The sequence below is a fragment of the Mobula birostris genome, chromosome 4 (assembly GCF_030028105.1).
Source record: "Mobula birostris isolate sMobBir1 chromosome 4, sMobBir1.hap1, whole genome shotgun sequence".
NCBI classification, from domain to species: Eukaryota; Metazoa; Chordata; class Chondrichthyes; order Myliobatiformes; family Myliobatidae; genus Mobula; species Mobula birostris.
The window spans coordinates 106,979,342-107,004,272 of NC_092373.1; the positions used below are offsets into that span (position 1 = coordinate 106,979,342).

Genomic DNA, 24,931 nt, shown 5'->3' on the forward strand with positions numbered 1-24,931 from the left:
TACAGGTCATTTATAAAAATCATGAATAGAAGGGGTCCCAGAACAGATCCCTGAGGCACACCACTGGTCACCGACGTCCATGCAGAATATGACTTGTCTACAACCACTCTTCACTTTCTGTGGGCAAGCCAGTTCTCGATCCACAAAACAATGTCGCTTTGGATCCCATGCCTCCTTACTTTCTCAATAAGCCTTGCATGGGGTACCTTATCAAACGCCTCGCTGAAATCCATATACACTACATATACTGCTCTATCTTCATCAATGTGTTTAGTCACATCCTCAAAAAATTCAGTCAGGCTCGTAAGGCCTTTCACAAAACCATGCTAATTATTCCTAATCATATTATACCTCTCCAAATGTTCATAAATTTTGCCTCTCAGGATCTTTTCCATCAACTTACCAACCACTGAAGTAAGACTCACTGGTTTATAATTTCCTGGGCTATCTCTACTCCCTTTCTTGAATAAGGGAACAACATCTGCAACCCTCCAATCCTCTGGAACCTCTCCCATCCCCATTGATGATGCAAAGATCATTGCCAGAGGCTCAGCAATCTCCTCCCTCACCTCCCACAGTAGCCTGGGGTACATCTCGTCTAGTCCCGGTGACTTATCCAACTTGATGCTTTACAAAACCTCCAGCACATCTTCTTTCTTAATGTCTATATGCTCAAGCTTTTCAATCCACTATAAGTCATTCCTACAATTGTCAAGATCCCTTTTCGTAGTGAATACTGAAGCAAAGAATTTATTAAGTTCCTCTGCTATCTCCTCCGGTTCCATACACACTTTTCCACTGTCACACTTGATTGGTCCTATTCTCTCACGTCTTATCCTCTTGCTCTTCACATACTTGTAGAAGTATGCATTCTCTGTTCTCTATCCACTGCAATTGCATCCTTCCAGCTCGATGATGACAGAACTGCACACAATACAGCGAATGTGGCCTAGCCAGTTTTGTAATGTTTCAGCATTCTGTTTTTTGAATTGGATAAGTACTGATAAGGATAAAATTGCAAGACTACGGAGAGGGTGCCAGATGTGGAACTAATGAGTTACTCTGGGATACACAGTCCAAAAATCCTCCTTTGGTGATGTACCTTCATTGATCGTATCAGAAAACTATTCCTGCAAGTCACTTTCACCAATCACATTGAGGAAGGAGGCTAAGCACCTTAACAACGGTTTACACAAATGATTCAGAGCTTTTTTCAAAAGAGGATGCCCTCACAAATGTTCATACTGTGGGACTAGAGAATTGTTTCATCCTTCACGACAGCCAGATATTGCCTTACTCCTTCACCTTCGAGATAGTGCTGAGGGTGAATAACCTCAATCCCATCTTAATCTCTCAGTCTGAATATTCCTTCAGAATCTGAGGTGCTTCAATGCAAATGATTGGCCAAGTAACCAAGTCTGTAAACAATGCTACTCTTCAAAGCACTATCATTGTTTCTTTCCGTCTTCATCAAACAAAACTGTGCAAACAATAATATAAGACACAGGAGCAGAATTAGGCCATTCAGCTCCTCGAGTCTGCTCCACCATTCCAACATGGCTGATCTCAGATCCCACTCAACCCCATTCACCTATCTTCTTGCCATATCCTTTGATGCCCTGACCGATCAGGAAACGATTAACTTCTGCCATAAACATACCCACATACTTGGCCTCCACCACAGTCTGTGGCACAGTATTCCACAGATTCACTACACTCAGGCTAAAAAATAATTCCTCCTTACCTCTGTTTTAAAAGGTCACCCCTCAGTTTTGAGGCTGTGTCCTGTAGTTCTTGATACCCCACCATAGCAAACATCCTCTCCACATCCACCCTACCTGGTTCTTTCAACATTCGGTAGGGTTCAATGAGATCCCCTTCCCCAATTCTTCTAAATTCCAGTGAGTACAGGCCCAAAGCTGCCAAATGCTCCTCACGTGTTAACCCTTCATTCCCGGAATCATCCTCATGAACTTCCTCTGGACTCTCTCCAATGACAACACATCCTTTCTGATATATAGGCCCAAAACTGTTGACAATACTCCAACTGCAGCCTGACTGTGTCTTATAAAGGCTCAGCATGATCTCCTTGCTTTTTATATTCTATTCCCCTTGAAATAAATGCCAACATTGTATTTGACTTCTTTTCCACAGATTCAACCTGTAAATTAACCTTCTCGGAGTCTTTCATGAGGACTCCTAAGTCCAACTGCACCTCCAATGTTTGAACCTTCTCCCACTTTAACTTATTTTATCATTAGAATCAAAGTACCCTGAAACCTCTTCCTTAATGTCGGACTCCAACACTTTTCCAACCACTGAGGTTCAACTATCTGGCCTATAATTTCCTCTCTTTTGTCTTCCTACTTTCTTAAAGAGCAGAGTGACATTTACAATTCTCCAGTCCTCTGGTACCACGTCTCATTAGCGGGGCAGCAGTATGGTCGCATTGTTTATTCCAGGGACCAACTGACTGCACTTATGCCGGCCGGTTTAGCGAACAGAGCGGCGGACACCCCTGCTGAAATCTGGAGGAAAAGACACAGAGGATGCGGAGGGGGATCACAAAGGCAAGGAAAAAGAGGACCGGGTCGAGACAACAGAGACTTATGGAGAAGAGGAGTTCGGTGGGTAATAAAATGGACGAGTTGACGGTGCTAGCCAGGAGTCAGAGAACATTTCGGGAGAGCAATGTTATGTGTTCTACTGAAACGTGGCTGCACGAGGACATACCCGACAAAACCTTTCCATGGGGGGCTTTCAGACCGTTCGGGCTGACCAGAAGTACACTGAGAGCGGTAAGTGTAAAGGAGTTGGGGGCTTGCTGTTCTGCTTAATGGTGGATGGTGCAATCCTGGTCATATTACAATTGAGGAATGTGTTTGTAGCCCAGATATTGAACTTTTTGTTGTTGGACTCCGGCCATATTCCACTGAGATACAACACTGGGCGTCATGGGAGATTGTTCCTGCCTGTGGCCATCGAACTTTGCAGCTCCTCCCATGAAGGGTCAGACACCCTGAGCCAATAGGCTGGTCCTGGACTTATTTCCATCTGGCATAGTTTGCATATTATTGTTTGATTGTTTGTGGTTTTTGTATTGCTATATTTATGCTCTATTCTTGGTTGGTACAGCTGTAACGTAACCCAATTTCCCTCAGGATCAATAAAGTATGTCTGTCTATCTATCTATCTATCAAGTGGCTCTCAAAAATCATGACAAATGCATCCATTATCTCTTCAGCAACTTCTCTCAGGACCCTGGGATGTAGTCTCTCTGGCCCAGGTGACTTATCCACCTTAAGACTTTTGAGTTTGCCTAGCACTTTTCCCTTCGTAATAGCATTGGCACTCACTCCTGCTCCCTGACATTCACAGACCACTGGCACACTGCTATGGGCAACAAATCTTCTTTCATTGTCAGTAATACCCCCGGACATCACATTTATGTCTTGGACATAGTTGACATTACCCAGGTGGTGTTTTTACTCCCCAACACTATATGGTTACCACCAATGGATCTGGATGCAATTACTGCATGAAAAGCTTACCATCGACATGTGACATGTAATTTCAGAGTCAACCTTTACTTTTCCCTCCACCTAGCCAGTTTTTTAGAAAATTACGGGTTTTTATTCTGGTGTCTTCCCTCTTTGTTTCCAGTTCTGAAGAAGGGTCTTGGGCCGAAACATTGACTGTTTATTCATAGGTGCTGCCTGACCTGCTGAGTTCCTACACTATTTTTTGTGTATTGCTCTGGATTTCCAGCATCTGCAGAAGCTCTTGTGTTAAGTGGATACAGGGAAGCAAGATTGTCAGCACAGACACTGGACCAAAGTGCCTGCTTCCATGCTGTACAATTTTATAACTCCATAACGCTCTTATCTTCCTAGTAAATTAAGGAACAACTAAGCACATCATCAAAGCCATTCCTTGCATTGATTCTCTCAGTTATTTCATTCAATCAGTAATTTTCCTTATGATGGCTAATCCTATACCTGGCTATCATTTCTGAAATGCTTTCGCTACAAAACAAAAACAAACTGCTCTGCAGTCACTTGATTTTCTCTTGGATTTTCTGTTCACTTAGGTGTTTATAAACAAATCTGCAGAAATATTCCAAGCAGCAAAGGAAAAAATCCTGGCACTTTGTCCATTAGTTAACTGACAATTTATATGAGAAACAAGTTTATAAATTGCAGTTTGCTTTATGCAAACAGGTTGCTGGGACAATATTCTGTGGACAAATGAAACAAAATTTAAACTTTTTGTCAGAAATGCACACTATGTTTGGAGGAAAAACGGCACTGCACACCAACACCAAAACCTCATCCCAACTGTGAAGCACAGTGAAAGGAGCATCATGGTTTGGGGCTGCTTTGCTGTCTCAGGGCCTGGACAGCAGCTAATTGTTGAGGGAACAATGAATTCAAAATTGTATCAAGACATTTTACAGAAGAATGTCAGGGTAGCGGTCCGTCACCTGAAGTTTAATGGAAGCCCGATGATGCAACAAGACAGTGATCCGAAACACAAGAGTAAATCAACAACTGAATGGTTTAAAAAGAAGAAAACTTGTGTATTGGAATGGCCAAGTCAGAGTCCTGACCTTAACCCAATTGAGATGTGGCATGACCTGAAGAAGGCTGTTCACGCAAGGTATCGCAGAAATATTGATGAACTGAAACAGTTTTGTATGGAGGAATAGTCTAAAATTTCTCCTCGTCGTTGTGCAAGTCTAATCAGCAGCTACAGGAAACATTTGGTGGAGGTTATTGCTACTAAAGGAGGTTCTACCAGATAGTAAATACAAGTATTCACACACTTTTTCCAGCCTGGACTGTGAATGATTAAACAATGTGTTCAATAAAGACATGAAAAATACAATCGTTTGTGTGTTATTAGTTTAGGCAGATTGTGTTTGTTTAATTATTGTGACTGAGATGTAGATCAGATCACGTTTTATGAGTAATTAATGCAGAACACCAGGTAATTGCAAAGGGTCACAAACTTTTTCTTGCCACTGTTTATGCTCTAGTTCTAGATTCCCCTCCCCTGAGTAAAAGTTCATGACTATCTATATTATCAATGTCACTCTAAATTTAATAAACCTCAGCTTCCTATGTTCAAGTAAGCTCAGGAGTGATGATGGCGCCTAACAGCCACTCCTTTGCTTGCATCTTCAGAAACAGCTCTATATCTTTATTTTTCCCTTTCAGGGTTCTTTTGAAGACGCTGACCTGGAGTTACACGCTGGCTTCGGTTCTTTGTGGGAATGGGACCCATTCTCGGGGATCCACAATTGGCAGTTATTCGACATGCCAAGGGTTTTGCCTGAGAGTCTTGATTGTGTTCAGAAGCCTAAGATCTCAGGACTCTGGAGACAGATGGATTGAGGGTCGGTGTCATGGCAGGAGACTCGTGTGTTGTCTGGCAGGCCGGAAAATCTTTCACTATGGGCTCGAAGACCCAAGGTCTTTGAGATCTTTGGACACAGAGCTCGAAAAAAGCGACGAAATGGACTTTTAACATCGTAAACCAACAGGTTGTTGTTATTTCTCCCACTCGCTGTGAAAATGGGGGACACCTCCCTCTCCCTTGCCAGGGAGAGAGAGAACCTATGGTTTGTCGAATGTTGGATGAAATGCGAAGCCTTTGGGGTAACTTTGGTCTGTGCCTTTGCTATTGCTTAGCACATGCTTGGCCTCGGTGATGGTACTGATGCGCTTTTGTTTTGCTGGTTGAGGGAAGGGGGATCGTTGCTTGCTGCCGCTTACGCGCGGGGGGGGGGGCCCTGGGGTTCTCATGTTTAACTGTCGTTCATTCTTTGCGGTACTTCTCTGCTTTCGCAGATGTTTTCGAAGAAAAAGCATTCCAGGACGTATATTGTATACATTTCTCTGACTTTAAATTAGACATTTGAACCTTTGATCCTATCCAATCTCTCATAGCCCTCCATTCCAGGCAACATCCTTGTGAACCTCCTCTGCACTCTTTCAAATGCTACAATACCATATTCCAAGTATGGCATAACCAATGTTTTATATAGCATATATAACATAGATTCAGAATTATACAGCATACACATAGACCAATTCATCAATGGTGATCAATCGTCTTCCTGAGCTGGTCTCACTTGCCTGCATTTGGATCATAACCCTCTAAATCTTTTCCTGTTTATCTACCTACCCAAACGTCTTAAAATCCTGTTACATGCAATGCCTCATCTTTTGAAGGCAAGCACACCTTGGATCAGTCAACCATACAGGTTGTCAAAAGCCTTGTTAAAGTAATGTGAATTATATCTGCCTTCACTGATTTTCTTAAGTTACCACTTCAAAAACATCTCAATCAGATTTTTGATACAGCACTCCCCTTGCACTAAACCATATTAACTCCTCTAAATTAGTTACCCCCTTTCAAGGGAATACAAATCCTCCTCCTCAGAAGTTGTTTCAATAATTTCCCTTCTATTGATGCAAGGCTCACTTGTCTGTAGTTTCCTGGCTTATCATTATTGCCCTTTTTGTAAAAGAGAAAAAACAATATTTGTTATCTTCCAGTTTTCTGGTATCTTGCCCGTGGCTAATGAAGATACAAAAATCTAGATCAGGGCCCTGGTAATCTCCAAGCATCAGGCCCAGGAATTTATCCACCTTAATGTGTGCCAATATCTTCAACCCTTTCTTCTTTCTGACACAGACATGTTCCAGAATATCTGTGTACTTCACTCCTAACTCTCCCACTTCCACATTCTTCTCCTTGGTAAATAGTGATGAGAGGTATTCACTTAGGATCCCTTCGCCTCAGCAATCATGATAGATGTAATGCAAAAATGAATGTTTATAATAATGCACATTTAAATAATTTTGTATAATTTTATCGAAAGGATAATCAGTTCATCACTATTATAAATCAAACACACACACACACACACACACACGATATTACCTTTTGTGCAGCGTATCCTCATAACTGCTTCAAAGCCAATTTTTCTCACGAGGTAACGTTTGAGGTCTTTCTGAAACTTCTCCGCCTGGGCAGGATTGTGAACGTGATGGAATGATGGATAATAGAACACTGATCCAGCAGAATATTTGGACATACAAGCTGTCAAAACACAATATTTATAACAAACTAGTGTCAAATTTATTATTAGTCACTGGTAGACTGTATAGTCATTTTGAAAAAAAAAGGTGAAAAGTTAACATATAATTAATCTCAAACACTTTAATTACATCAAATTGTACATAATATGGTATCTCGCCATTTGACACATATAGTACAATACCATTTCATAAGAACATGTCTTTATAAAGCAATTATGAATATTCCAACTTACTATTGGCCTTTCCTTTTAGCCGCACACATAAAGAACAGTAATGGATCATTTGACTCATATGCCTACTCTGCCACTTAAATGACTCAACTCTGCCCAGGCTTTAGCATCCCACCCACATCCTACACATCCTTTTCCTCACCACCAGTGAACAGCAATTGCACTATGTTTCCATTGTAAATGAATGAGAATACACAAGCATGGTTAATAAACCTGTAAATTGTATGCAGTATAGTGGACAGTGAAGAAGGTTATAAAAAAATTATAGGGAATCTCCATGGTGGAGAACATGTCTAACCTGCCAAAGAAAGATGATATAGATGCGATGGGAGGTGAGGGCCTCGATACAATAGTTATCAGTAAGAAGGTAGTGCTGAGCAAACTTGTGGGCTGGAAGATAGACAAGTCCCCTGGTCCTGATGGAATGCATCCCTGGGTACTGATAGAAATGGCAGAGGTTATAGTTGAAGCTTTGGAGATAATTTATCAAAATTCTACGGACTCTGGGTAGGTCCCAGCGGATTGGAAGATGGCGAATGTCACGCCACTGTTCCAAAAAGGATATAGGCAAAAGGCAGGTAACTGTAGACCAGTTATTTTAACATTTGTAGTTGGCAAAATGCTTGAAGCTATCATTAAAGAAGAAATAGAAGGGCATCTGGACAGAAATGGATCCATCAGGCAGACACAGCATGGATTCAGCCAAGGCAGGTCCTGTTTGACAAATTTACTGGAGTTCTTTGAGAATATAATGAGTGCAGTGGATAGAGGGAAGCAGATGGACGTTACTTACTTGGATTTCCAGAAGGAGTTCAATAAGGTGCCACATAAAAGACTCATCCATAAAACAAGCATGCAGAGAGTTGGGGTGATGTATTAGCATGGATAAAGGATTGGTTAACCAATAGAAAGCAGAGAGTTGGGATACATGGGTGTTACTCTGGTTAGCAATCAGTGGTGAGTGGTGCTGGGCCTGCAGCTGTTCATGATATACATTAACAATCTGGAAGAGGGGACCAAGTGTAGTGTGTCTAAGTTTGCTGATGACATTAAATTGAGTGGAAAAGCTAACTGTGCAGAAGATACGGAGAGTCTGCGGAGAGATATAGATAGGTTAAGTGAATGGGCAAGGGGCTGGCAGATGGAGTACAATGTTGGTAAATGCAAGATTTGGAAGGAAAATAGAGGGTCAGATTATTATTTAAATGGTAAAATCTTGCAGAATACTGCTGTACAAAGGAACTTGGAAGTGCTTGTGCATGAATCACAAAAGGTTGGTTTGCAAGTGCAGCAGGCTATCAAGAAGGCAAATGGAAAGTTGGCCATTGCTAGACAGATTGAATTTAAGGGCAGGAAGGTTATGCTGCAACTGTACAGGGTACTGGTGAGGCTGCATCTGGAGTACTGCATGCAATTCTGATCTCCTTACTTGAGGAAGGATGTACTGGCTTTAGAGGCAGTACAGAGAAGGTTTACCAGGTTGATGGCAGAGATGAGGGGTTAGATCATGAGGAGAGATTGAGTCACCTGGGACTGTACTCACTGGAATTCAGAAGAATGAGACGAGATCTTGTAGAAACATAAAATTATGAAAGGGATAGACAAGATAGAGGCAGGAAAGTTGTTTCTACTGATAGGTGAGACTAGAATTAGGGGACATAGCCTCAAAATTCGGGGGAGTAAGCTTAGGACGGAGATGAGAAGGAACTGCTTTTCCCAGAGAGTGGTGAATCTGTGGAATTCTCTGCCCAATGAAGCAGTGGAGGCTACCTCAGTAAATAAATTTAAGACAAGGTTGTATAGATTTTTGCATTGTAGGGGAATTAAGGGTTATGGGGCAAAGACAGGTAGGTGGAGATGAGTCCATGGCCAGATCAGCCATGATCCTACTGAATGGCAGAGCAGGCTCAATGGGCCTTATGTCCTTTATCACTGAGTACAGGGGCTTGGAAGTTACGCTGCAGTTATATAAGATACTGGTGAGGCTGCACTTTAAGTATTATGCTCTGTTTTGGCCACACTGTTACAGAAAAGATGTAATTAAACTAAAAAACATGCAGAATAGATTTACCAGGATGTAGCCAGGACTTGGGGACCTGAGTTATATGGAGCAGTTGCAAAGATGAGGATAATATTCCTTGAGATTGGAGATTGAGAGGTGACTTTATAGAGGTAAATAATCTTTTGTGGGGCAGACAGGTGAAAGCAAATAGTCTTTTTCTCAGGGAGGGGTTATTAAAAACAAGAGGGTATAGGTTTAACATCAGATATGAGATAATTAAAAGGGTCATTCAGGGCAGCATCTTCACATAAAGGATGTTGCATATTTGGAATTACCTTATAGTTAAGATGGACACATCAGCAACAGGTAAAAGGCAACTAGAGTGATACAGGGATAGGAGAGGTTTAGTGGGCAATGGGTCAAATGCAGGCAGATGGAACTAGCTTGCTGGAACATTGTCAGTATGGATCAGTTGAGACAAGGGACCTGTTTCCATCATGTACGATCCTATGACCACTCAGCTACATACTACAAACCCCATTTCCAGAAAAGTTGGGGTACTTTCCAAAATGCAATAAAAACAATAATCTGTGATATGTTAATTCACGCGAACCTTTATTTAACTGACAAAAGTACAAAGAAAAGATTTTCAATAGTTTTACTGAGCAACTTAACTGTATTTTGAAAATATACACAAATTTAGAATTTGATGGCTGTAACACACTCAACACAAGTTGGGACAGAGTTAAAATAAGAATGAAAAATGCACAGAATATTCAAGTAACACCGGTTTGGAAGACTCCACATTAAGCAGGCTAATTGGTAGCAGGTGACCTATCATGACTGGGTATACAAGTAGCGTCCATCAAAGGCTCAGTCTTTGCAAGTAAGGATGGGTCATGGCTCACCCCTTTGTGCCAAAATTCGTGAGAGAATTGTTAGTCAGTTCAAAAGGAATATTTCTCAACGCAAGATTGCAGAGAATTTAGGTCTTTCAACATCTACAGTACATAATATTGTGAAAAGATCAGAGACATCTCAGTGCGTAAAGCGCAAGGTCGGAAATCACTGTTGAATGCACGTGATCTTCGAGACCTCAGGCGGCACTGCCTAAGAAACCGTCATGCTACTGTGACAAGTATAGCCACCTGGGCTCAGGAGTACTTCGGAAAACCACTGTCACTCAACACAGTCTGTCGCTGTATCCAGAAATGCAACTTGAAACTGTATTACGCAAGGAGGAAGCCATACATCAACTCTATGCAGAAATGCCGGCGAGTTCTCTGGGCCCAAGCTCAACTCAGATGGACCGAAAGACTGTGGAACCGTGTGCTGTGGTCAGATGAGTCCACATTTCCGCTAGTTTTCAGAAAAAACGGGCGTCGACTTCTCTGTGCCAAAGATGAAAACGACCATCCAGATTGTTATCAGCGAAAGGTGCAAAAGCCAGCATCTGTGATGGTATGGGGTGCATCAGTGCCCACGGCATGGATGAGTTGCATGTATGTGAAGGTACTATTGACTCTGAGGCGTATATTAGGATTTTAGAGAGACATACTTTTCCATCAAGGCGACATCTCTTCCCAGGACGTCTATGCTTATTTCAGCAGAACAATGCCAGACCACATTCTGCACGGGCTACAACAGCGTGGCTTTGTAGACATAGAGTGCGTGTGCTTGACTGGCCTGCTGCCAGTCCAGATCTATCTCCTATTGAAAATGTATGGCGCATCATGAAGAGGAGAACTAGACAACGGAGACCACGGACTGTTGAGCAGCTGAAGTCTTATATCAAGCAAGAATGGACAAAATTTCCAATTGCAAATCTACTACAATTAGTATCCTCAGTTCCAAAACGATTAAAAAGTGTTATTAAAAGGAAAGGTGATGTAACACAATGGTAAACATGCCTCTGTCCCAAATTTTGTTGAGTGTGTTGCAGCCATCAAATTCTAAATTTGTGTATATTTACAAAATACAATTAAGTTGGTCAGTAAAACTATTGAAAATCTTTTCTTTGTACTTTTGTCAGTTAAATAAAGGTTCACATGAATTAACATATCACAGATTTTTGTTTTTATTGCACTTTGGAAAATACCCCAACTTTTCTGGAAATGGGGTTTGTAAATACAACTTGTGGCTGCAAATTTCACCTACTGGGCACCAGACAGGAGCAGAAGATAGTTAATTGGGAAGAGTAGTTTTCCAGCAAATCCTCATCTGACATATGGAGATGCTGGAATCTAGGGCAACAAACAAGCTGCTGGATGAACTCAGCAGGTCGAGCCACTTCTTTGGGAGGAAAGGAACTGTCGATGTTTCAGGCCAAAACCCTGCATCAGGACTGATAGTTCTCAGTTCTTCCAGCAGATTGTTCCAGATCTCAAGGTTGTAAAATGTATATATCATTTGATAATCAATGTACTTTGAACTTTCAGACTGTTTGACATGTGGAAGGTACTTAAAGACCAGTTACATAGAGTTCAGAACTGATCTGTTTCAATAAGAAGGAAGGACAATGATGGTGAGGTACAGGAATTTTGGATGATGAGAGACGGTTAATTTTATCAAGATAGAGGAAGCACATGCAAGACTTGAGAAGTTGAAACTGAACAGGGCACTTGAAGACCATAAAGGTGCGAGAAGAAAACTCAGTATGGGACTTAGGAGAGCTAGAAGGATTCCTGAAAAGTCCTTGTTAAGTAGGAATAAAAAGAATCTCAAGGCATTTCACACACACATCAAGAGCAAGAGGATAATTTGGAAAAGGATAAGACCACTCAAGAATAAAGGAAGGAACGTGCTTAAAGACAGAGAATATAGATAAGATCCTAAATGAGTACTTTGTGTCAATAGTTACTGAGGGGAAGAATGAAGAGGATATTGAGATCAAAATAAAGCATGCTAAGATGCTCAGAGATTTTGAGACTAGGAATGAGTTATGTTAACTCTCTTGAAAAACATTAAGGTGGAAAAATCCCCAAGCCTGATGGGATAACCCAAGTCATTGAGAGAGGTGAGAGATGAAATTGCTGGTACTTTGACCAAGATCTTTGTACCGTCATCAACCAAATGTGTGGTACCAAATGACTGGTAGGTAGCTAATACATTTCTTTATTAAAGAAAGGAAATATGGATAATGCTGGAAATTATAGACTGGTGAGTCTCACATCAATGGAAGAGAGACCAATGTAGAGTATTCTTATTGGATAGGATATATGAGCATTTTGATGTACATTATAGTCAGCATGGTGTTGTGTGGGGAAGGTCACATCAGACTAATCTGATTGAGTTTGTATCTACAGCTTGACAAAGGAGATTGATGAAGGTAGAACTAAGGATGTTGCATACACAGACTTTAATAATGTATTCAACAAGAACCCACATGGTAGGGTCATCCGGGAAATTAGGATGCATGGGTTTTATGGTGACTTGGTTGATTGGATCAAATATTGGCTCGCTTAGAGAAGGCAGAGTGTGGTGGTAGATGGGTATTATTCTGGATGCAAGTCTGATACTGGGAATTCTGTTGATTTGGATGCAAATATGCTAGGCTGGGTGAGTAAGCTGACAGACAATACAAAGTTTGGTGACACTAAGGATTCCATATAAGATTATCAAACGATACTGTGGAATAGAGATCAATTGCAGATATGGGTAGAGCAGTGACAGATGTAGTTTAATCTTAGACCAGAAGACAGGGGAGCAGAATTAGACCACTCAGCCCATCAAGTCTGCTCTGCCATTCTATCATGGCTGATTTATTTTCCCTCTCAAACCCCTTCTCCTGCCTTCTCCCAAAGTTTTTGATGCCCTGACTAACAAGGAACCAATCAACCTCTGCTTTAAATATACTCAATGACATGGCCTCCACCGATTCACCAGCCTCTGGCTGAAGAAATTCCTTCTCATTGCTTTGCTAGATGGAGTCCCTCTGTTCTGAAGCTGTGCCCAGACTCACCCACTATAGGAATCATCCTTCCCTTATGCGTTCTGTCTACCCCTTTCAATATCCAATAGGTTTCAATGAATTTCCCCTCATTCTAATAAACTCCAGTGAGTACAGGCTCAGACCCATCAAATGTTCCTCATACATTAATCCTTTCATTCCCAGAATCATTCTCATGAACCTCCTCTGGACCCTCTCCAGTGCAGTCTGAACAATGCCTCACAAAGCCTCAGCTTTCATATTCTAATCCTCTCAAAATAAATGCTAACATTGCATTTGCCTCCCTTATCACCAACTCAAACTACAAGTTAACCTTGAGGGAATTCTGCACAAGAATCCCCCATGCCCTAATGCACCTTTGATTTTTAAATTTCTCCCCATTTAGAAAATAGTTGCTTTTATTCCTTCTACAAAAATGCATGAACGTGCACTTCCCTACATTATATTCCATCTGCCACTTCTTTGCCCATCCTCTTAAAGTGTCCAAGTCATTCTGCAGGCTCCCTTCTTCCTCAGCACTACCTGCCCCTCCACCTAACTTAGTATCATCTGCACATTTGGCCACGAAGCCATCAATTCTGTCATCCATATTACTGACATATAATGTGAAAAGAAGTGGCCCCAATACCGACCCGTGTGGAACACCAGGTCACCAGCAGCCAATCAAAAAACGCTCCCTTTATTCACACCCGTTGCCTCCTACTCATCAGCCAATGCTTTATCCATGCTAGTATCTTTCCTATAATACCATGGCCTCTTGTTAAACAGCCTCATATGTGCCACCTTGTCAATGGCCTTTTGAAAATCCAAGTAAACAACATCCACTGGCTCTGTTTTGTCTATCCTGCCAGTTATTTCCTCAAAGAATTCCAAAAGATCTGAGAGACAACATTTCCCCTTCAGGAAACCATGCTGACTTTGGCATTCTTTATCACGCACCTTCACATATCCTGAAACATCATCCTTAATAATAGACTCCAACATCTGAAGTCAAGTTAACTGGCCTATAATTTCTTGTATTTTGCCTTGCTACCTTCTTAAAGAGTGGAATGACAGTTCTAATTCTCCAGTCTTTTGGAACCATTCCAGAATCTAGTAATTCTTGAAAGATGATACTAATGTCTCCACAACCTCTTTAATGACCACTTCAAGAATCCTGGGGCATAGTCCATCTGGTCCAGGTGACTTATCTATCTTCAGACCTTTCAGCTTCAAAAGCGCTTTCTTCTTAGTAATAGTAACCACACTCACTTCTACACTGACTTTCTCGAATTTCTGGCACACTGCTGGTATCTCCAGTGAATTCTGACTCAAATTACTTATTACATTCGTCCACCATTTCTTTGTGCCCCATTACTACCTCTCCAGGGTAACTTTCTAGCAGTCCAATATCCACTCTTATCTCTCTTTTACTCCATATACAGTTGCAGGAAAAAGTTTGTAAACCCTCTGCAATTACTTGGTTTTCTGCATTAATTACTCATAAAATGTGGTCTGTTCTTCATCCAAGTCACAACAACAGACAAACACAATCCGCCTAAGCAAATAACACACAAATATTTGTACTTCTTCTCGCTAATACTGAGCATATCATTTAAACAATCACGGCCTAGGTTCAAAAAAGTAATGTGAACCTCTGGGTAATGCCTTCTACAAACGCTATTTGGAGTTAGGTGTTGTAATCAATGAGATAAGATAGGAGGTGTGAGTTATAGAGGTGACCTGCCTAAAAAAAACACACACACAAAGTTAGGTTACTGACAGAGCCTGCTCTTCTCAAGAAAGATCTGCTTTTGTACACCAATCCTCGATCAAAACAATTTTCAGAGGACCTTTGAAGAAAAATTGTAGAGGTGCATGAAGCTGGAAAAGGCTACAAAAGCATTTCCAGAGACCTGAGTGTAAGAGAAATTGTTTACAAATGGAAGAAACTCAGTACCGTTGCTGCTCTCCCTAGTTGTGGCCATCCTGCAAAGATCAAACCAAGAGCAAAATGTGCAATGCTGAAGGAGGTGAAAAAGAACCCAAGGGTAACAGCAAAAGACCTGCAGAAACCTCTAGAACTTTCTAAAGTCTCTGTTCGTATGTCCACTGTAAGAAACAATGATCTGTGGACAGATGAGACAAAAGTTGAACTTTTTGTCAGAAATGTTTGGAGGAAAAAGGGTGTTGCACACCAACACCAAAACCTTATCCCAACTGGGAAGCATAGTGGAAGCAGCATCATAGTTTGGGCTCAGAGAGCTTGTAATTATTGAGGGAACAATTAATTCAAAATTGTATCAAGCCATTTTACAGCAGAATATCAGGGTAGCAGTCCGTCACCTGAAGCTTAATGGAAGCTAGATGATGCAACAAGACAATGATCTAAAACACAAGAGTAAGTCAACAACTGAATGGTTTAAAAAAAAAGAAAATTTGTGTTTTGGAATGGCCAACTCAGAATCCTGAGTTTACCCAATTAATGATGCTGTGGTGTGACCTGAAGGCAGCTGTTCATGCAAGGTATTCCAGAGATATTGATGAACTGGAACAGTTTCCTATGGAGGAACGGTCTAAAATTTCTTATCGCCATTGTGCAAGTCTGATCAGCAACTACAGGAAATGTTTGGTGGAAGTTATTATTGCTAGTAAGGGAGGTTTCACCAGTTATTAAATACAAGCCTTTTTCTAGGCTAGAATGTGAATGATTAAACAATGTGTTCAATAAAGACATGAAAAATACAATCATTTGTGTGTTATTAGCTTAGGCAGATTTTGTTTGTCTAATTATTGTGGCTTAGATGAAGATCAGACAATATTTTATGAGTAATTAATGCAGAAAATTAGGTAATTGCAAAGTTTCAAACTTTTTCTTGTAACTGTATATCTAAAACAACTTTTGGTATCCCCTTTGATATATTTGGCTAGCTTACCTTCATATTTCATCATTCCTTTCCTTATGTTTTTTTTAGTTGCCTTCTGTTGGTTTTTAAAGGCTTCACAATCCTCTAACTTCCCATAAATTTGTGCAATATTATATGCACTCTCTTTAACCTTTGTGCTGGCTTTGACTTCCCTGGAGGTCCACAGTTGCCTCATGCTACCTTTAAAATACTTACTTATTTTTGGGATATATCTATCCTGTGCCTTCTGAATTGCCCCCAGAAAACCCAGCCAATGCTGTTCTGCTGTCATCCCTGTTGGTGTACCATTCCAATCAACTCTGGCCAGCTTCTCTTTCATGCCCATGAATTACCTACTGATCCTATATAACCTCTTTTTAATGATTTGATTTCATTTTTTGCTAACGCAGCCACCTCACCCGCTCTACCTACCTGTCTGTCCTTTCAAGACAATGTGTATCCTTGGACGTTAAGTGCACAACGATGATCTTCTTTCAGCCACATTTCAGTGATGCCCACAATATCATACTTGCCAATCTTTAACTGTGCTACAAGATCATCTACCTCATTCTGTGTACTGCATGCATTCAAATACAACACCTTCACTCCTGCATCCGTCACTCTTTTTGATTTTGGCCCCATGCTACACTTCACCTCATCCTACTGACTGTAATTCTGTCCATCACCTGCCTGTCCATCCTCATAGACTCACTACACATTGTTCCAACTTGCATACCAACTGTCCCATCCACAGCTCTATCACTCTGGTTCCCATCCCCTTGCCAATTTAGTTTCAACCCTCCCCAAAAGCTCTAGCAAACCTGCCCGCAAGGATATTGGTCTCCTTCAAGGTCAGGTGTAACCTGTCCTTTTTATACAGGCCATATCTTCCCCAAAAGATATCCCAATGGTCCAGAAATCCAAAACCCTGCCCTCCCCCTCTGCACCACTTCCCCATCCACTCATTCATCTGTACTATCATACTATTCCTGCCCTGAAAAGCACGTGGCACTGGGAGATTACTACCATGGAAGTCCTGCTCTTCATCATTTTCCCTAACGCCCTATACTCACTGCACAGGACATCTTCCTCCTTACTATCTATGTCATTGGTGCTAATGTGCACCAGGACCTCTGGCTGCACACCATCCCTCTTGAGAATCTTCTGCAGTCATTCTGAGACATGCTGAACCCTAACACCTGGGAGGCAACACATCACCCTGGCTTCTCTTTCGCAGTCAGCAAATTTCCTGTCCTGTCCTTAACTATCAAGTCTCCTCACACCACCACTCCGCCTGACTTTGCAGCCACTAAGCCAGACACTGTGCCACTTGCCTGGCTGCTGCTGTGCCCTGATAGGTCATTCTCCCCAAAGTGGTACACTTGCTGCTGTAGGGAACAGTCACAGGGGAACTCGGCACTGACTGCTTACTCCCCTTAATTCTCCAAGTTGTCACTCATCCACTGTCTAAAGCCTGCACTCTGGGTGTGACCTCCTCAATAAAAGACTCCCAGATCTTACAAGTATGAAGTGCCGAACTTTTAGCGATCCAACATAAAGGGAAAGTTAATGGCATGATCCTTAACTGCATTAATGAATAGAGGGACCTGAGGGTTCATGCACATAGCTCCCTAAGAGCAGCAGCACAGGTTGATAAGAGTGTAAAGAAGACATATGGCATGTTTTCCTTCAATCACTGAGTTCAAGAGCCAGGAAGTTATGTTTCAGCCTTATAAAACTTTGGTTAGGACAAATTTGGGCTACTGTGCTCAATTCTGGTCACTTCTTTATAGGAAGCCTGTGCAGGCTTTAGGGAGGACACAGATGAGGTTTACCAGTAAGCCGCCTGGTTTAGCAGACACGTGCTATGAGGAGAGACTGGACAAGCTGGGGTTGTTTTCTCTGGAGTGGCAAAGGCTGAAGGGAGAATTGATGGAGGTTAATAAAATTCTGTGAGGCACTTACAGATGGCCAGTATCCTTTCTCAGGATTGAAACGTCTAGTACTAGAGGGTAGCTATTTAAGGTGACAAGAAAAAAATAACCTAGCACAGCATATGCAACTTTGCAAGGAGGAATGGGCAAATCTTGCTCCATCACATTGTGCAAAACTAACAGAATCAGAATTAGGCTTAATATCACAGGCACATGTCATGAGAGCACGATATAAGAAAAAATGGATTTATACTAAGAGTGTGTGTGTGTGTGTGTGTATATATACACATACACATACATGTACATCAAATGGTTAAATTAATTAAGTTGTGCAAAATCAGAAATAAAAAAGTAGTGAGGTACTGTTCATGGTTTCAACGCCCATTCAGAAATTGGATGGCAGAGGGAAAGAAACTGTTCTGAATCGTTGAGTGTGCATCTTCAGACTTCTGCACCTCCTTCCTGATGGTAACAATGAGAAGAGGGCATATCCTAGGTGGGGCGGGGAGGTCCTTAATGTTGGACGCCGCCATTTTGAGGCAATGCTCCTTGAAGATGTCTTGGATACGATGGAGGTCAGTACCCATGATGGAGCTGACTAATGTTACAGCTCTCTGTAGCTTACTTTGATCCTGTGCAGTAGCCCGACCCCCCAGGTGCAGCCAGTCAGAATGCTCTGCACGGTATATTTGTAGAAATTTGTGTGCTTTAAGTGACATCAGACACTTATCCAAAAGGACTCCTGGCTGTAAATAGTTGTGAGAGGTGGTTCAACTAAGTACTGAGCAAAGGGGATGAATACTCTTGAACTACTGACATTTCAGTTTTTGACTTTTTTTGTTTTTCATGCTTTACAATTTTCCCTGTTTTTAGGCTTTACTGTGGAGAAAAAAAGGAACATGTGATTTACAAATAAAAATTCTCAGTTAAATTGCTCAAAATCCTGGTTGTAACAAAAGGGTTAGGAGCTAAATACTTTTATAAGGTGCTGTAAAAGCTTTGTGTATTGCTTAAAGTCAAAAGAATTCCAATTCTTTACTTATTTGACAAGTATATTAATTAAATTATTTAATAGCATAAAAATTCCCTTACCAAGTGAAGCCAAGTCAGAATATTGTCCACTCAGCAGAAAGAGATCCACAGCCACTTGCTGGCTTGAGCAATCCAAAGCAAACTTTTTATAAAAGTCTGTGGCTGGACCAAGGTGCTGCACCCCCTTAAATGAAAATAAGTAACATCTCAGAAATATTTCAGACACAGAAAATACCTTTTGAAAATAACTTTACTAGCCTGTGAATTATTGCAAAACAAGGAACATGCTGACTGTGTGGAAAACATCATGCGTGGTTCCACTAACCAAGAAGGGCCAACCAAAAGTCTTGAATGACTACCATCCAGTGGCCTGACCTCACACATCATGAAGATCCTAGAGAGGTTGGTCCTGGCTCACCTCCATCCCCTGGTCAGATGAACCCTTGACCCCCAGTCAGATCGGCCCTTGACCGCCTGCAGTTTGCATACTAGAACCTTGTTGGGGTCAGTGATGGTGTCATCTACCTGCTGAACAGAGCCTACTCTATTTGGATAAGCAGAACAGTACTGTGGTGATCATGTTTTTTGATTTCTCAAGTGCCTTCAATACCATAGTGCCCTCAATGCTGGGAGAAAAGCTCCATTCAATACAGGTTTGCGCTTCCATTGTATCCTGGATAATGGACTACCCGACTGGCAGACCAATTTGTGCGGTTTCAAAGCTGTGTGTATAGCTGTATGGCTATAAGCAGCACTGGGGCTCCACAGAGGACAATACTGGTGCCCTTCCCGTTTACCCTGCATACCTCGGACTTTAGATGCAACATTGAATCATGCCATCTGCAGAAATTTTTTGATGACTTAGCAACAGCTGGGTGTATAAAGATGGATGGGAAGCTGAATACAGGGCCCTGGTGAAAGACTGTTCAAATGGTGTAAGCTGAATAATCTGCAGCTCAACAAAGTAAGACAAAGGAGATGGTGATGGACTAAGCCTGCACTGCTCCCTGTTACTATTGATAGTGAGGACTTGGATGTGGTGAAGACCTACAAGTACCTGGGGGATGTACCTGAATGACAGACTTGAATGGAGTACCAGCACAGAGGCTGTGTACAAGAAGGGTCAGAATTGTCTCTACTTCCTGAGGAGACTGAGGTCCTTTGGAGTATGCATGCTTCTCCTTCACGTTCTTCCAGTTTGTTGTCACCAGTACAATCTTCTATATGGTGGTGTACTGGGGCAATGGGATCAACACAGGTGGTGCCAACAGGCTCAATACACTGATTAGCAAGACTGGCTCTGTTGTAGAAGTCAAACTGAACACACTGGAGAACAAAAGACCCAACAGAAAATCCTGGCAATTCTGGACAATGTTTTTCACCCTCTGCATGCCATCTCAGTTGAACAGAGGAGCACATTTAGTAATAGACTAAGAAAAATGTGCTGCCTCAAAGAGCGCTATATGAGGTCATCTTTACCTCCAGCCATTAGGCTTTATAATGAGTCAACCTATAGTCGGGAAAGTGATGACCCCCTCCTGTTAGACTGTTTGAGGTAACATTTCTTATTCTTTTTTACTTCTCTTCTAATATTTGTATATTGGTATGTCTGTGCACTTGCAATGCTACTGTGACACTGTAATTTACTTTGGGATCAATCTGTCTATGCCTGGAATGATTTAATTAGGGCAGCCACATGCTCTGCAGCTGTACCACCACCCCCCATCAAATCTCAGAAATTGTTGTGATCATTCAATTCTTCCTAGTTTACTGAATAAAAGTACTGACTGTGGTGAACTGCACTTAACCTGGGTAATACAGCTGGGCCTGATTCAAAACCCTAAGTCTGAACACATTAGCACTCTGACTCATACAACTTTGAAGCAAGTAGCTCCTCAAGCACCAATCACCTGATACAACATAACTATTGATATGAATGATCATTTGTAAACTAAGGTACTTTCATCCAGACAACCATGTATGCTTCTTGCTCTAAGTCTCTATCCCTGCACTCATGTTGCAACCCATCTCTGCCCCTATACCTATTCCAAATCTTCGCCTCCGAAGTCTTTAATTGTCCCATAGGTAATTCCCATCACCTCAGCTCTATAATTCAACTGAACCGTCCATTCCATGTGGGAATAACTCTGCGTGAATAAAAGGTTCTCAGTTCAAAATGTCTTTTACAGGTGGAAATAATTGCTGACTCCATCCCTCTCCTCGCAGTTGTTTGAAACTGGCTCAGATTGTTCAAAATCCTGATGCTATATTCAAACTCAGGATGATCTTGAAACCCCACCAACATATCATCATTAAGACTCTGTATCTTCATCCTTGTCACTGTCTGACACTACTACTCCACCTGTTGCCAAAATTTTCATCTTCCTGCTGTTTAACCTCCATCTTGCTAAGCCTGCCCCACCATACAGAATCACTGCCTGCTGTCCTTGCACTACCACAATCTTACTTATTTCCGGTATACTTGAATTAGCTTGCGTCCAGGTCTTAGGCATCGTAGTACCTATTGCAAGAACCCCTCACAGAAGGCAAAGCTGCAGATAAGTTGCCAGTGATTTCAATTATTTACGTGTCTTTTTGACACTTACAGACATTTCTTTTTAGTAATTCCAAGTACCTATGATCTACAGTACATTTATTTCCAACATGGCTAGTACCAAAATAGCAGAATAGTTATAAAACTTCAACCAGTAACTTCTGCAATAAAAAAAATCAAAATTCGGATTTCTTGCAGATAATGCCTTTCAGTGAGTTTGTGTTGTGTTAGTAATTCACCTGGGGCTCCATGGTGACATTCAAATAACTGCTAAGTAAAACTGAGAACCGAAGAGATTTCACAGAGAATTCTGGCATGGTGACATTCTAGGAGAAAAAGCCCTTCCACATATCTAAACTCGATCGTTTACCTGGGATGAGAAAGCCATCCCGGTGGAGCTTGCAATGCTATGGGAGGAAGGAGGCAAGAAGGCTCACGAGACGAAGTGACATCTGGTTAGCCAGTGACTTCCAGGAAAAAATGGATGGCAACCGAGAAAGGTTGGTGACACTGGAGAGACAGCTGACCTCCAGGAAAGACCGGCACAGACATAGAAGTCTAGCAACCTTGTGTGCAGCACTTGCAAGAGGGCACCACACAAGCTATGGGTGAACTAAATATGCAATACCCCCAGAGTCTTCGGGGGGGGGGGGGGGAAGGATGAGAAGACTCAGTAAGACGGACATATGGCAATGGCCAGGACTGGAAATATGATCATGAGAAGGCTCAAGCAAACAATACTGACCAGGGAGGCATTCATTTCAAAGTGCCATTGTGGCAAAATCTGCAAAAACACCAAAGGCCTCAAAGTACAGCAAAGCAGGTCCAGCTGTGGAACAAAGGCAACTCAAGTGCAACGCATGGACTCAACACCCAGTGAAATGATGGAGAACTCCAGCCAGGAAGCACCCCACACAGCTAAAGATCTCTCCACACCTGAGCTATCCCAGTGCCAAAGAAGAGATCAAGTGCCCCATTTGACACCCTAATCCATTCATCAAGGAAAGAGAGGATCAGATGGCCTAGATCACCAGACAATGGATCTTGGAAGCAGTTCAATGACTACCTGGATTGCATCTTGAAAGCTACATTAGCAGGATCTGTCGACAGGAAAATCGACTCCCTTACAGCCATTGTGTTCAACTTTGCTAAAGAGTGATTCGGGCCAATGGAGAAGGAGGGGGATCTTAAACCATCATGGCAACCAAACAGGAGGGAAAGGGAGATTTGCTACTTGAGACGAGAGATAAAGACCCTGAACAAACAACTCAAAAACAGTTTGCCTGATGGTGCCAAACATCTAACTAGCAAACTGCGGGAACAGCTAAGCAAGGTCAGGAGAGTGGAGCAGCTGCGAAATCAAAGAGGAGGGAAAGCGAGAAGGAGAGTGCAGTTTGTTAAAAACCCATTCATGTTCACTAGGGCTCTTCTTAGCCTGCAAAAATCTGGCACCCTAACCAGCTCAAAGCAGGAGGTAGAAGAATTTCTGCAGAAATCACATAGTGGTCCCCATAGGAATCAGGGACTAGAATTCAATCCGAAAGTCCCCCAACCAAGAATCCCAGCAACTGAGCTGAATGCAGCACAGCCCACGTGGCAGGAGGTCCAGGATATCATCAAGAGAGCAAAGTTACCTGCTACCCAGAACCATGTGGTATACCCTATAAGGTATATCAGAAATACCCAAAACTCCTCAGGAGGTCGTGGAAGATAATGAGGAAGATTTGGACCAAAGGCTCTATTCCACCAAGCTAGTTCCCAGGGAAGAAGTTCCTCCACAATCACCCAGTTTAGGACAACCTCCCTCCTTAGCATGGAGTGCAACATATTCTTCTTGGTGCTTGCAAGAAGGCTGACCTTGAACTTAATGAAGAACCACTATATCAACACATCCATCCAGAAAGGTGGCATCCTAGGTTTTTATGGAAGCCTTGAACACACCTCAATAATCAGCCAGTTGATCCATGAGGCCAGGCAGAAGAAAGGCGATCGAACAGTCATCTGGTTAGACTAAGTCACTGCCTATAGATCAATTCCACATGTCCTCATCCGGGTTGTCCTGGACCACTAGCATATCTCGCCAGTAACACAAGACATGATCACCAGCTACCTAGGGGGATTCAAGCTACACTTCATTTCAGCCCACTTTACAACCAGGTGGCCTCGAAAAAGGGATTCCAACCAGCTGTACCATCTCCCCCATATCGTTTGTCATTGGTATGAACCTCCTCATATCAGCAGCAGCAGATGTAACCCAAGGTCCAGTGTTGGAGCCCAGCATCCGACAACCTGCAATAAGGGGATTCATGAATGACACCACAGTAACCATTGTAACCCATGTTCAAACAAGATGGGTATTGGAAACCCTGGACAATGTCGCTACCTGGGCTAGGATGACCTCCAAGGCCAGGAAGTCCAGATGCATGGTAATCAAAAAGGGCAAGGTTACTAGCAAGTTCAGTCTTCAAGTACAGGGAGAAGTCATTCCATCTGTAGAGGACAACCCAATAAAGTGTCTTGGAAAGTGGTTTAATGCAGCAATGACAGACAGCACCAACATCACCAACACTATAACGCAGACTGAAGAGTGGCTGAAGAAGATCAACAAAACCAGACTGCCTGGTAAATTTCAGACATGTTTGTACCTACTTGGTCTTCTACCAAAGCTCCTCTGGCTTTTCACAGTGTACAAGTTCCCCTGACTACTGTAGAACGCATCGAGAGGAAAGTCAACCAGCACCTGCGGAGGTAGCTGGGGATTCCCCAAAGTTTTTCTTCAGTGGAACGTTACATAAGATCAAGCCAGCTACAGCTGCCATTGTCATTGGTAGTGGAGGAGTTCAAGGTGGCAAAGTGTAGAGTTGTGTTAACACTGAAGGGCTTTGATAACAAGGTAATAAATTAAGCAGGAGTTACAATGAAACTGGGCCACCAACTCAGCCACAGACCAACCCTGCAATTGAGAGATATCATTGGCAACCCGTGCCTAGGACGGCAAGGCCTCGGCTCTGCACACTTCCAATGATGGGGGAGTGCAGGTGGAAGGGATAGGTGTGACATGGTCGAGGGAGAGGTATGGAACCGCGAGAACAAAAGGTGGGTACCGAAGGCAGTGGAGCTGGGTCACAGGGCGCCTGGACGTTATGGGATCTATCCAAGCGCTTAGATTTAGATTATGAGAACACTCAGTCCTCGTTTATTGTCATTTAGAAATGCATACATGCATTAAGAAATGA

The 24,931-nt window shown here is 42.2% G+C and overlaps 1 protein-coding gene across 10 annotated transcripts in view; it reads right to left on the bottom strand.

Moving 5' to 3' along the window:
* Nucleotides 1-24,931, bottom strand: part of LOC140196528 (protein transport protein Sec24B-like) — a 231,583-nt gene that overhangs the window by 50,934 nt on the left and 155,718 nt on the right. For all 10 annotated transcript variants that reach the window (XM_072255876.1, XM_072255877.1, XM_072255884.1 and 7 more), the window contains 2 exons: nt 19,202-19,325; nt 6,952-7,110 (listed from right to left, as the gene is read on the bottom strand). In XM_072255876.1, coding sequence (XP_072111977.1) covers nt 6,952-7,110; nt 19,202-19,325 — 283 coding nt within the window. The remainder of the gene's footprint in view (nt 1-6,951; nt 7,111-19,201; nt 19,326-24,931) is intronic.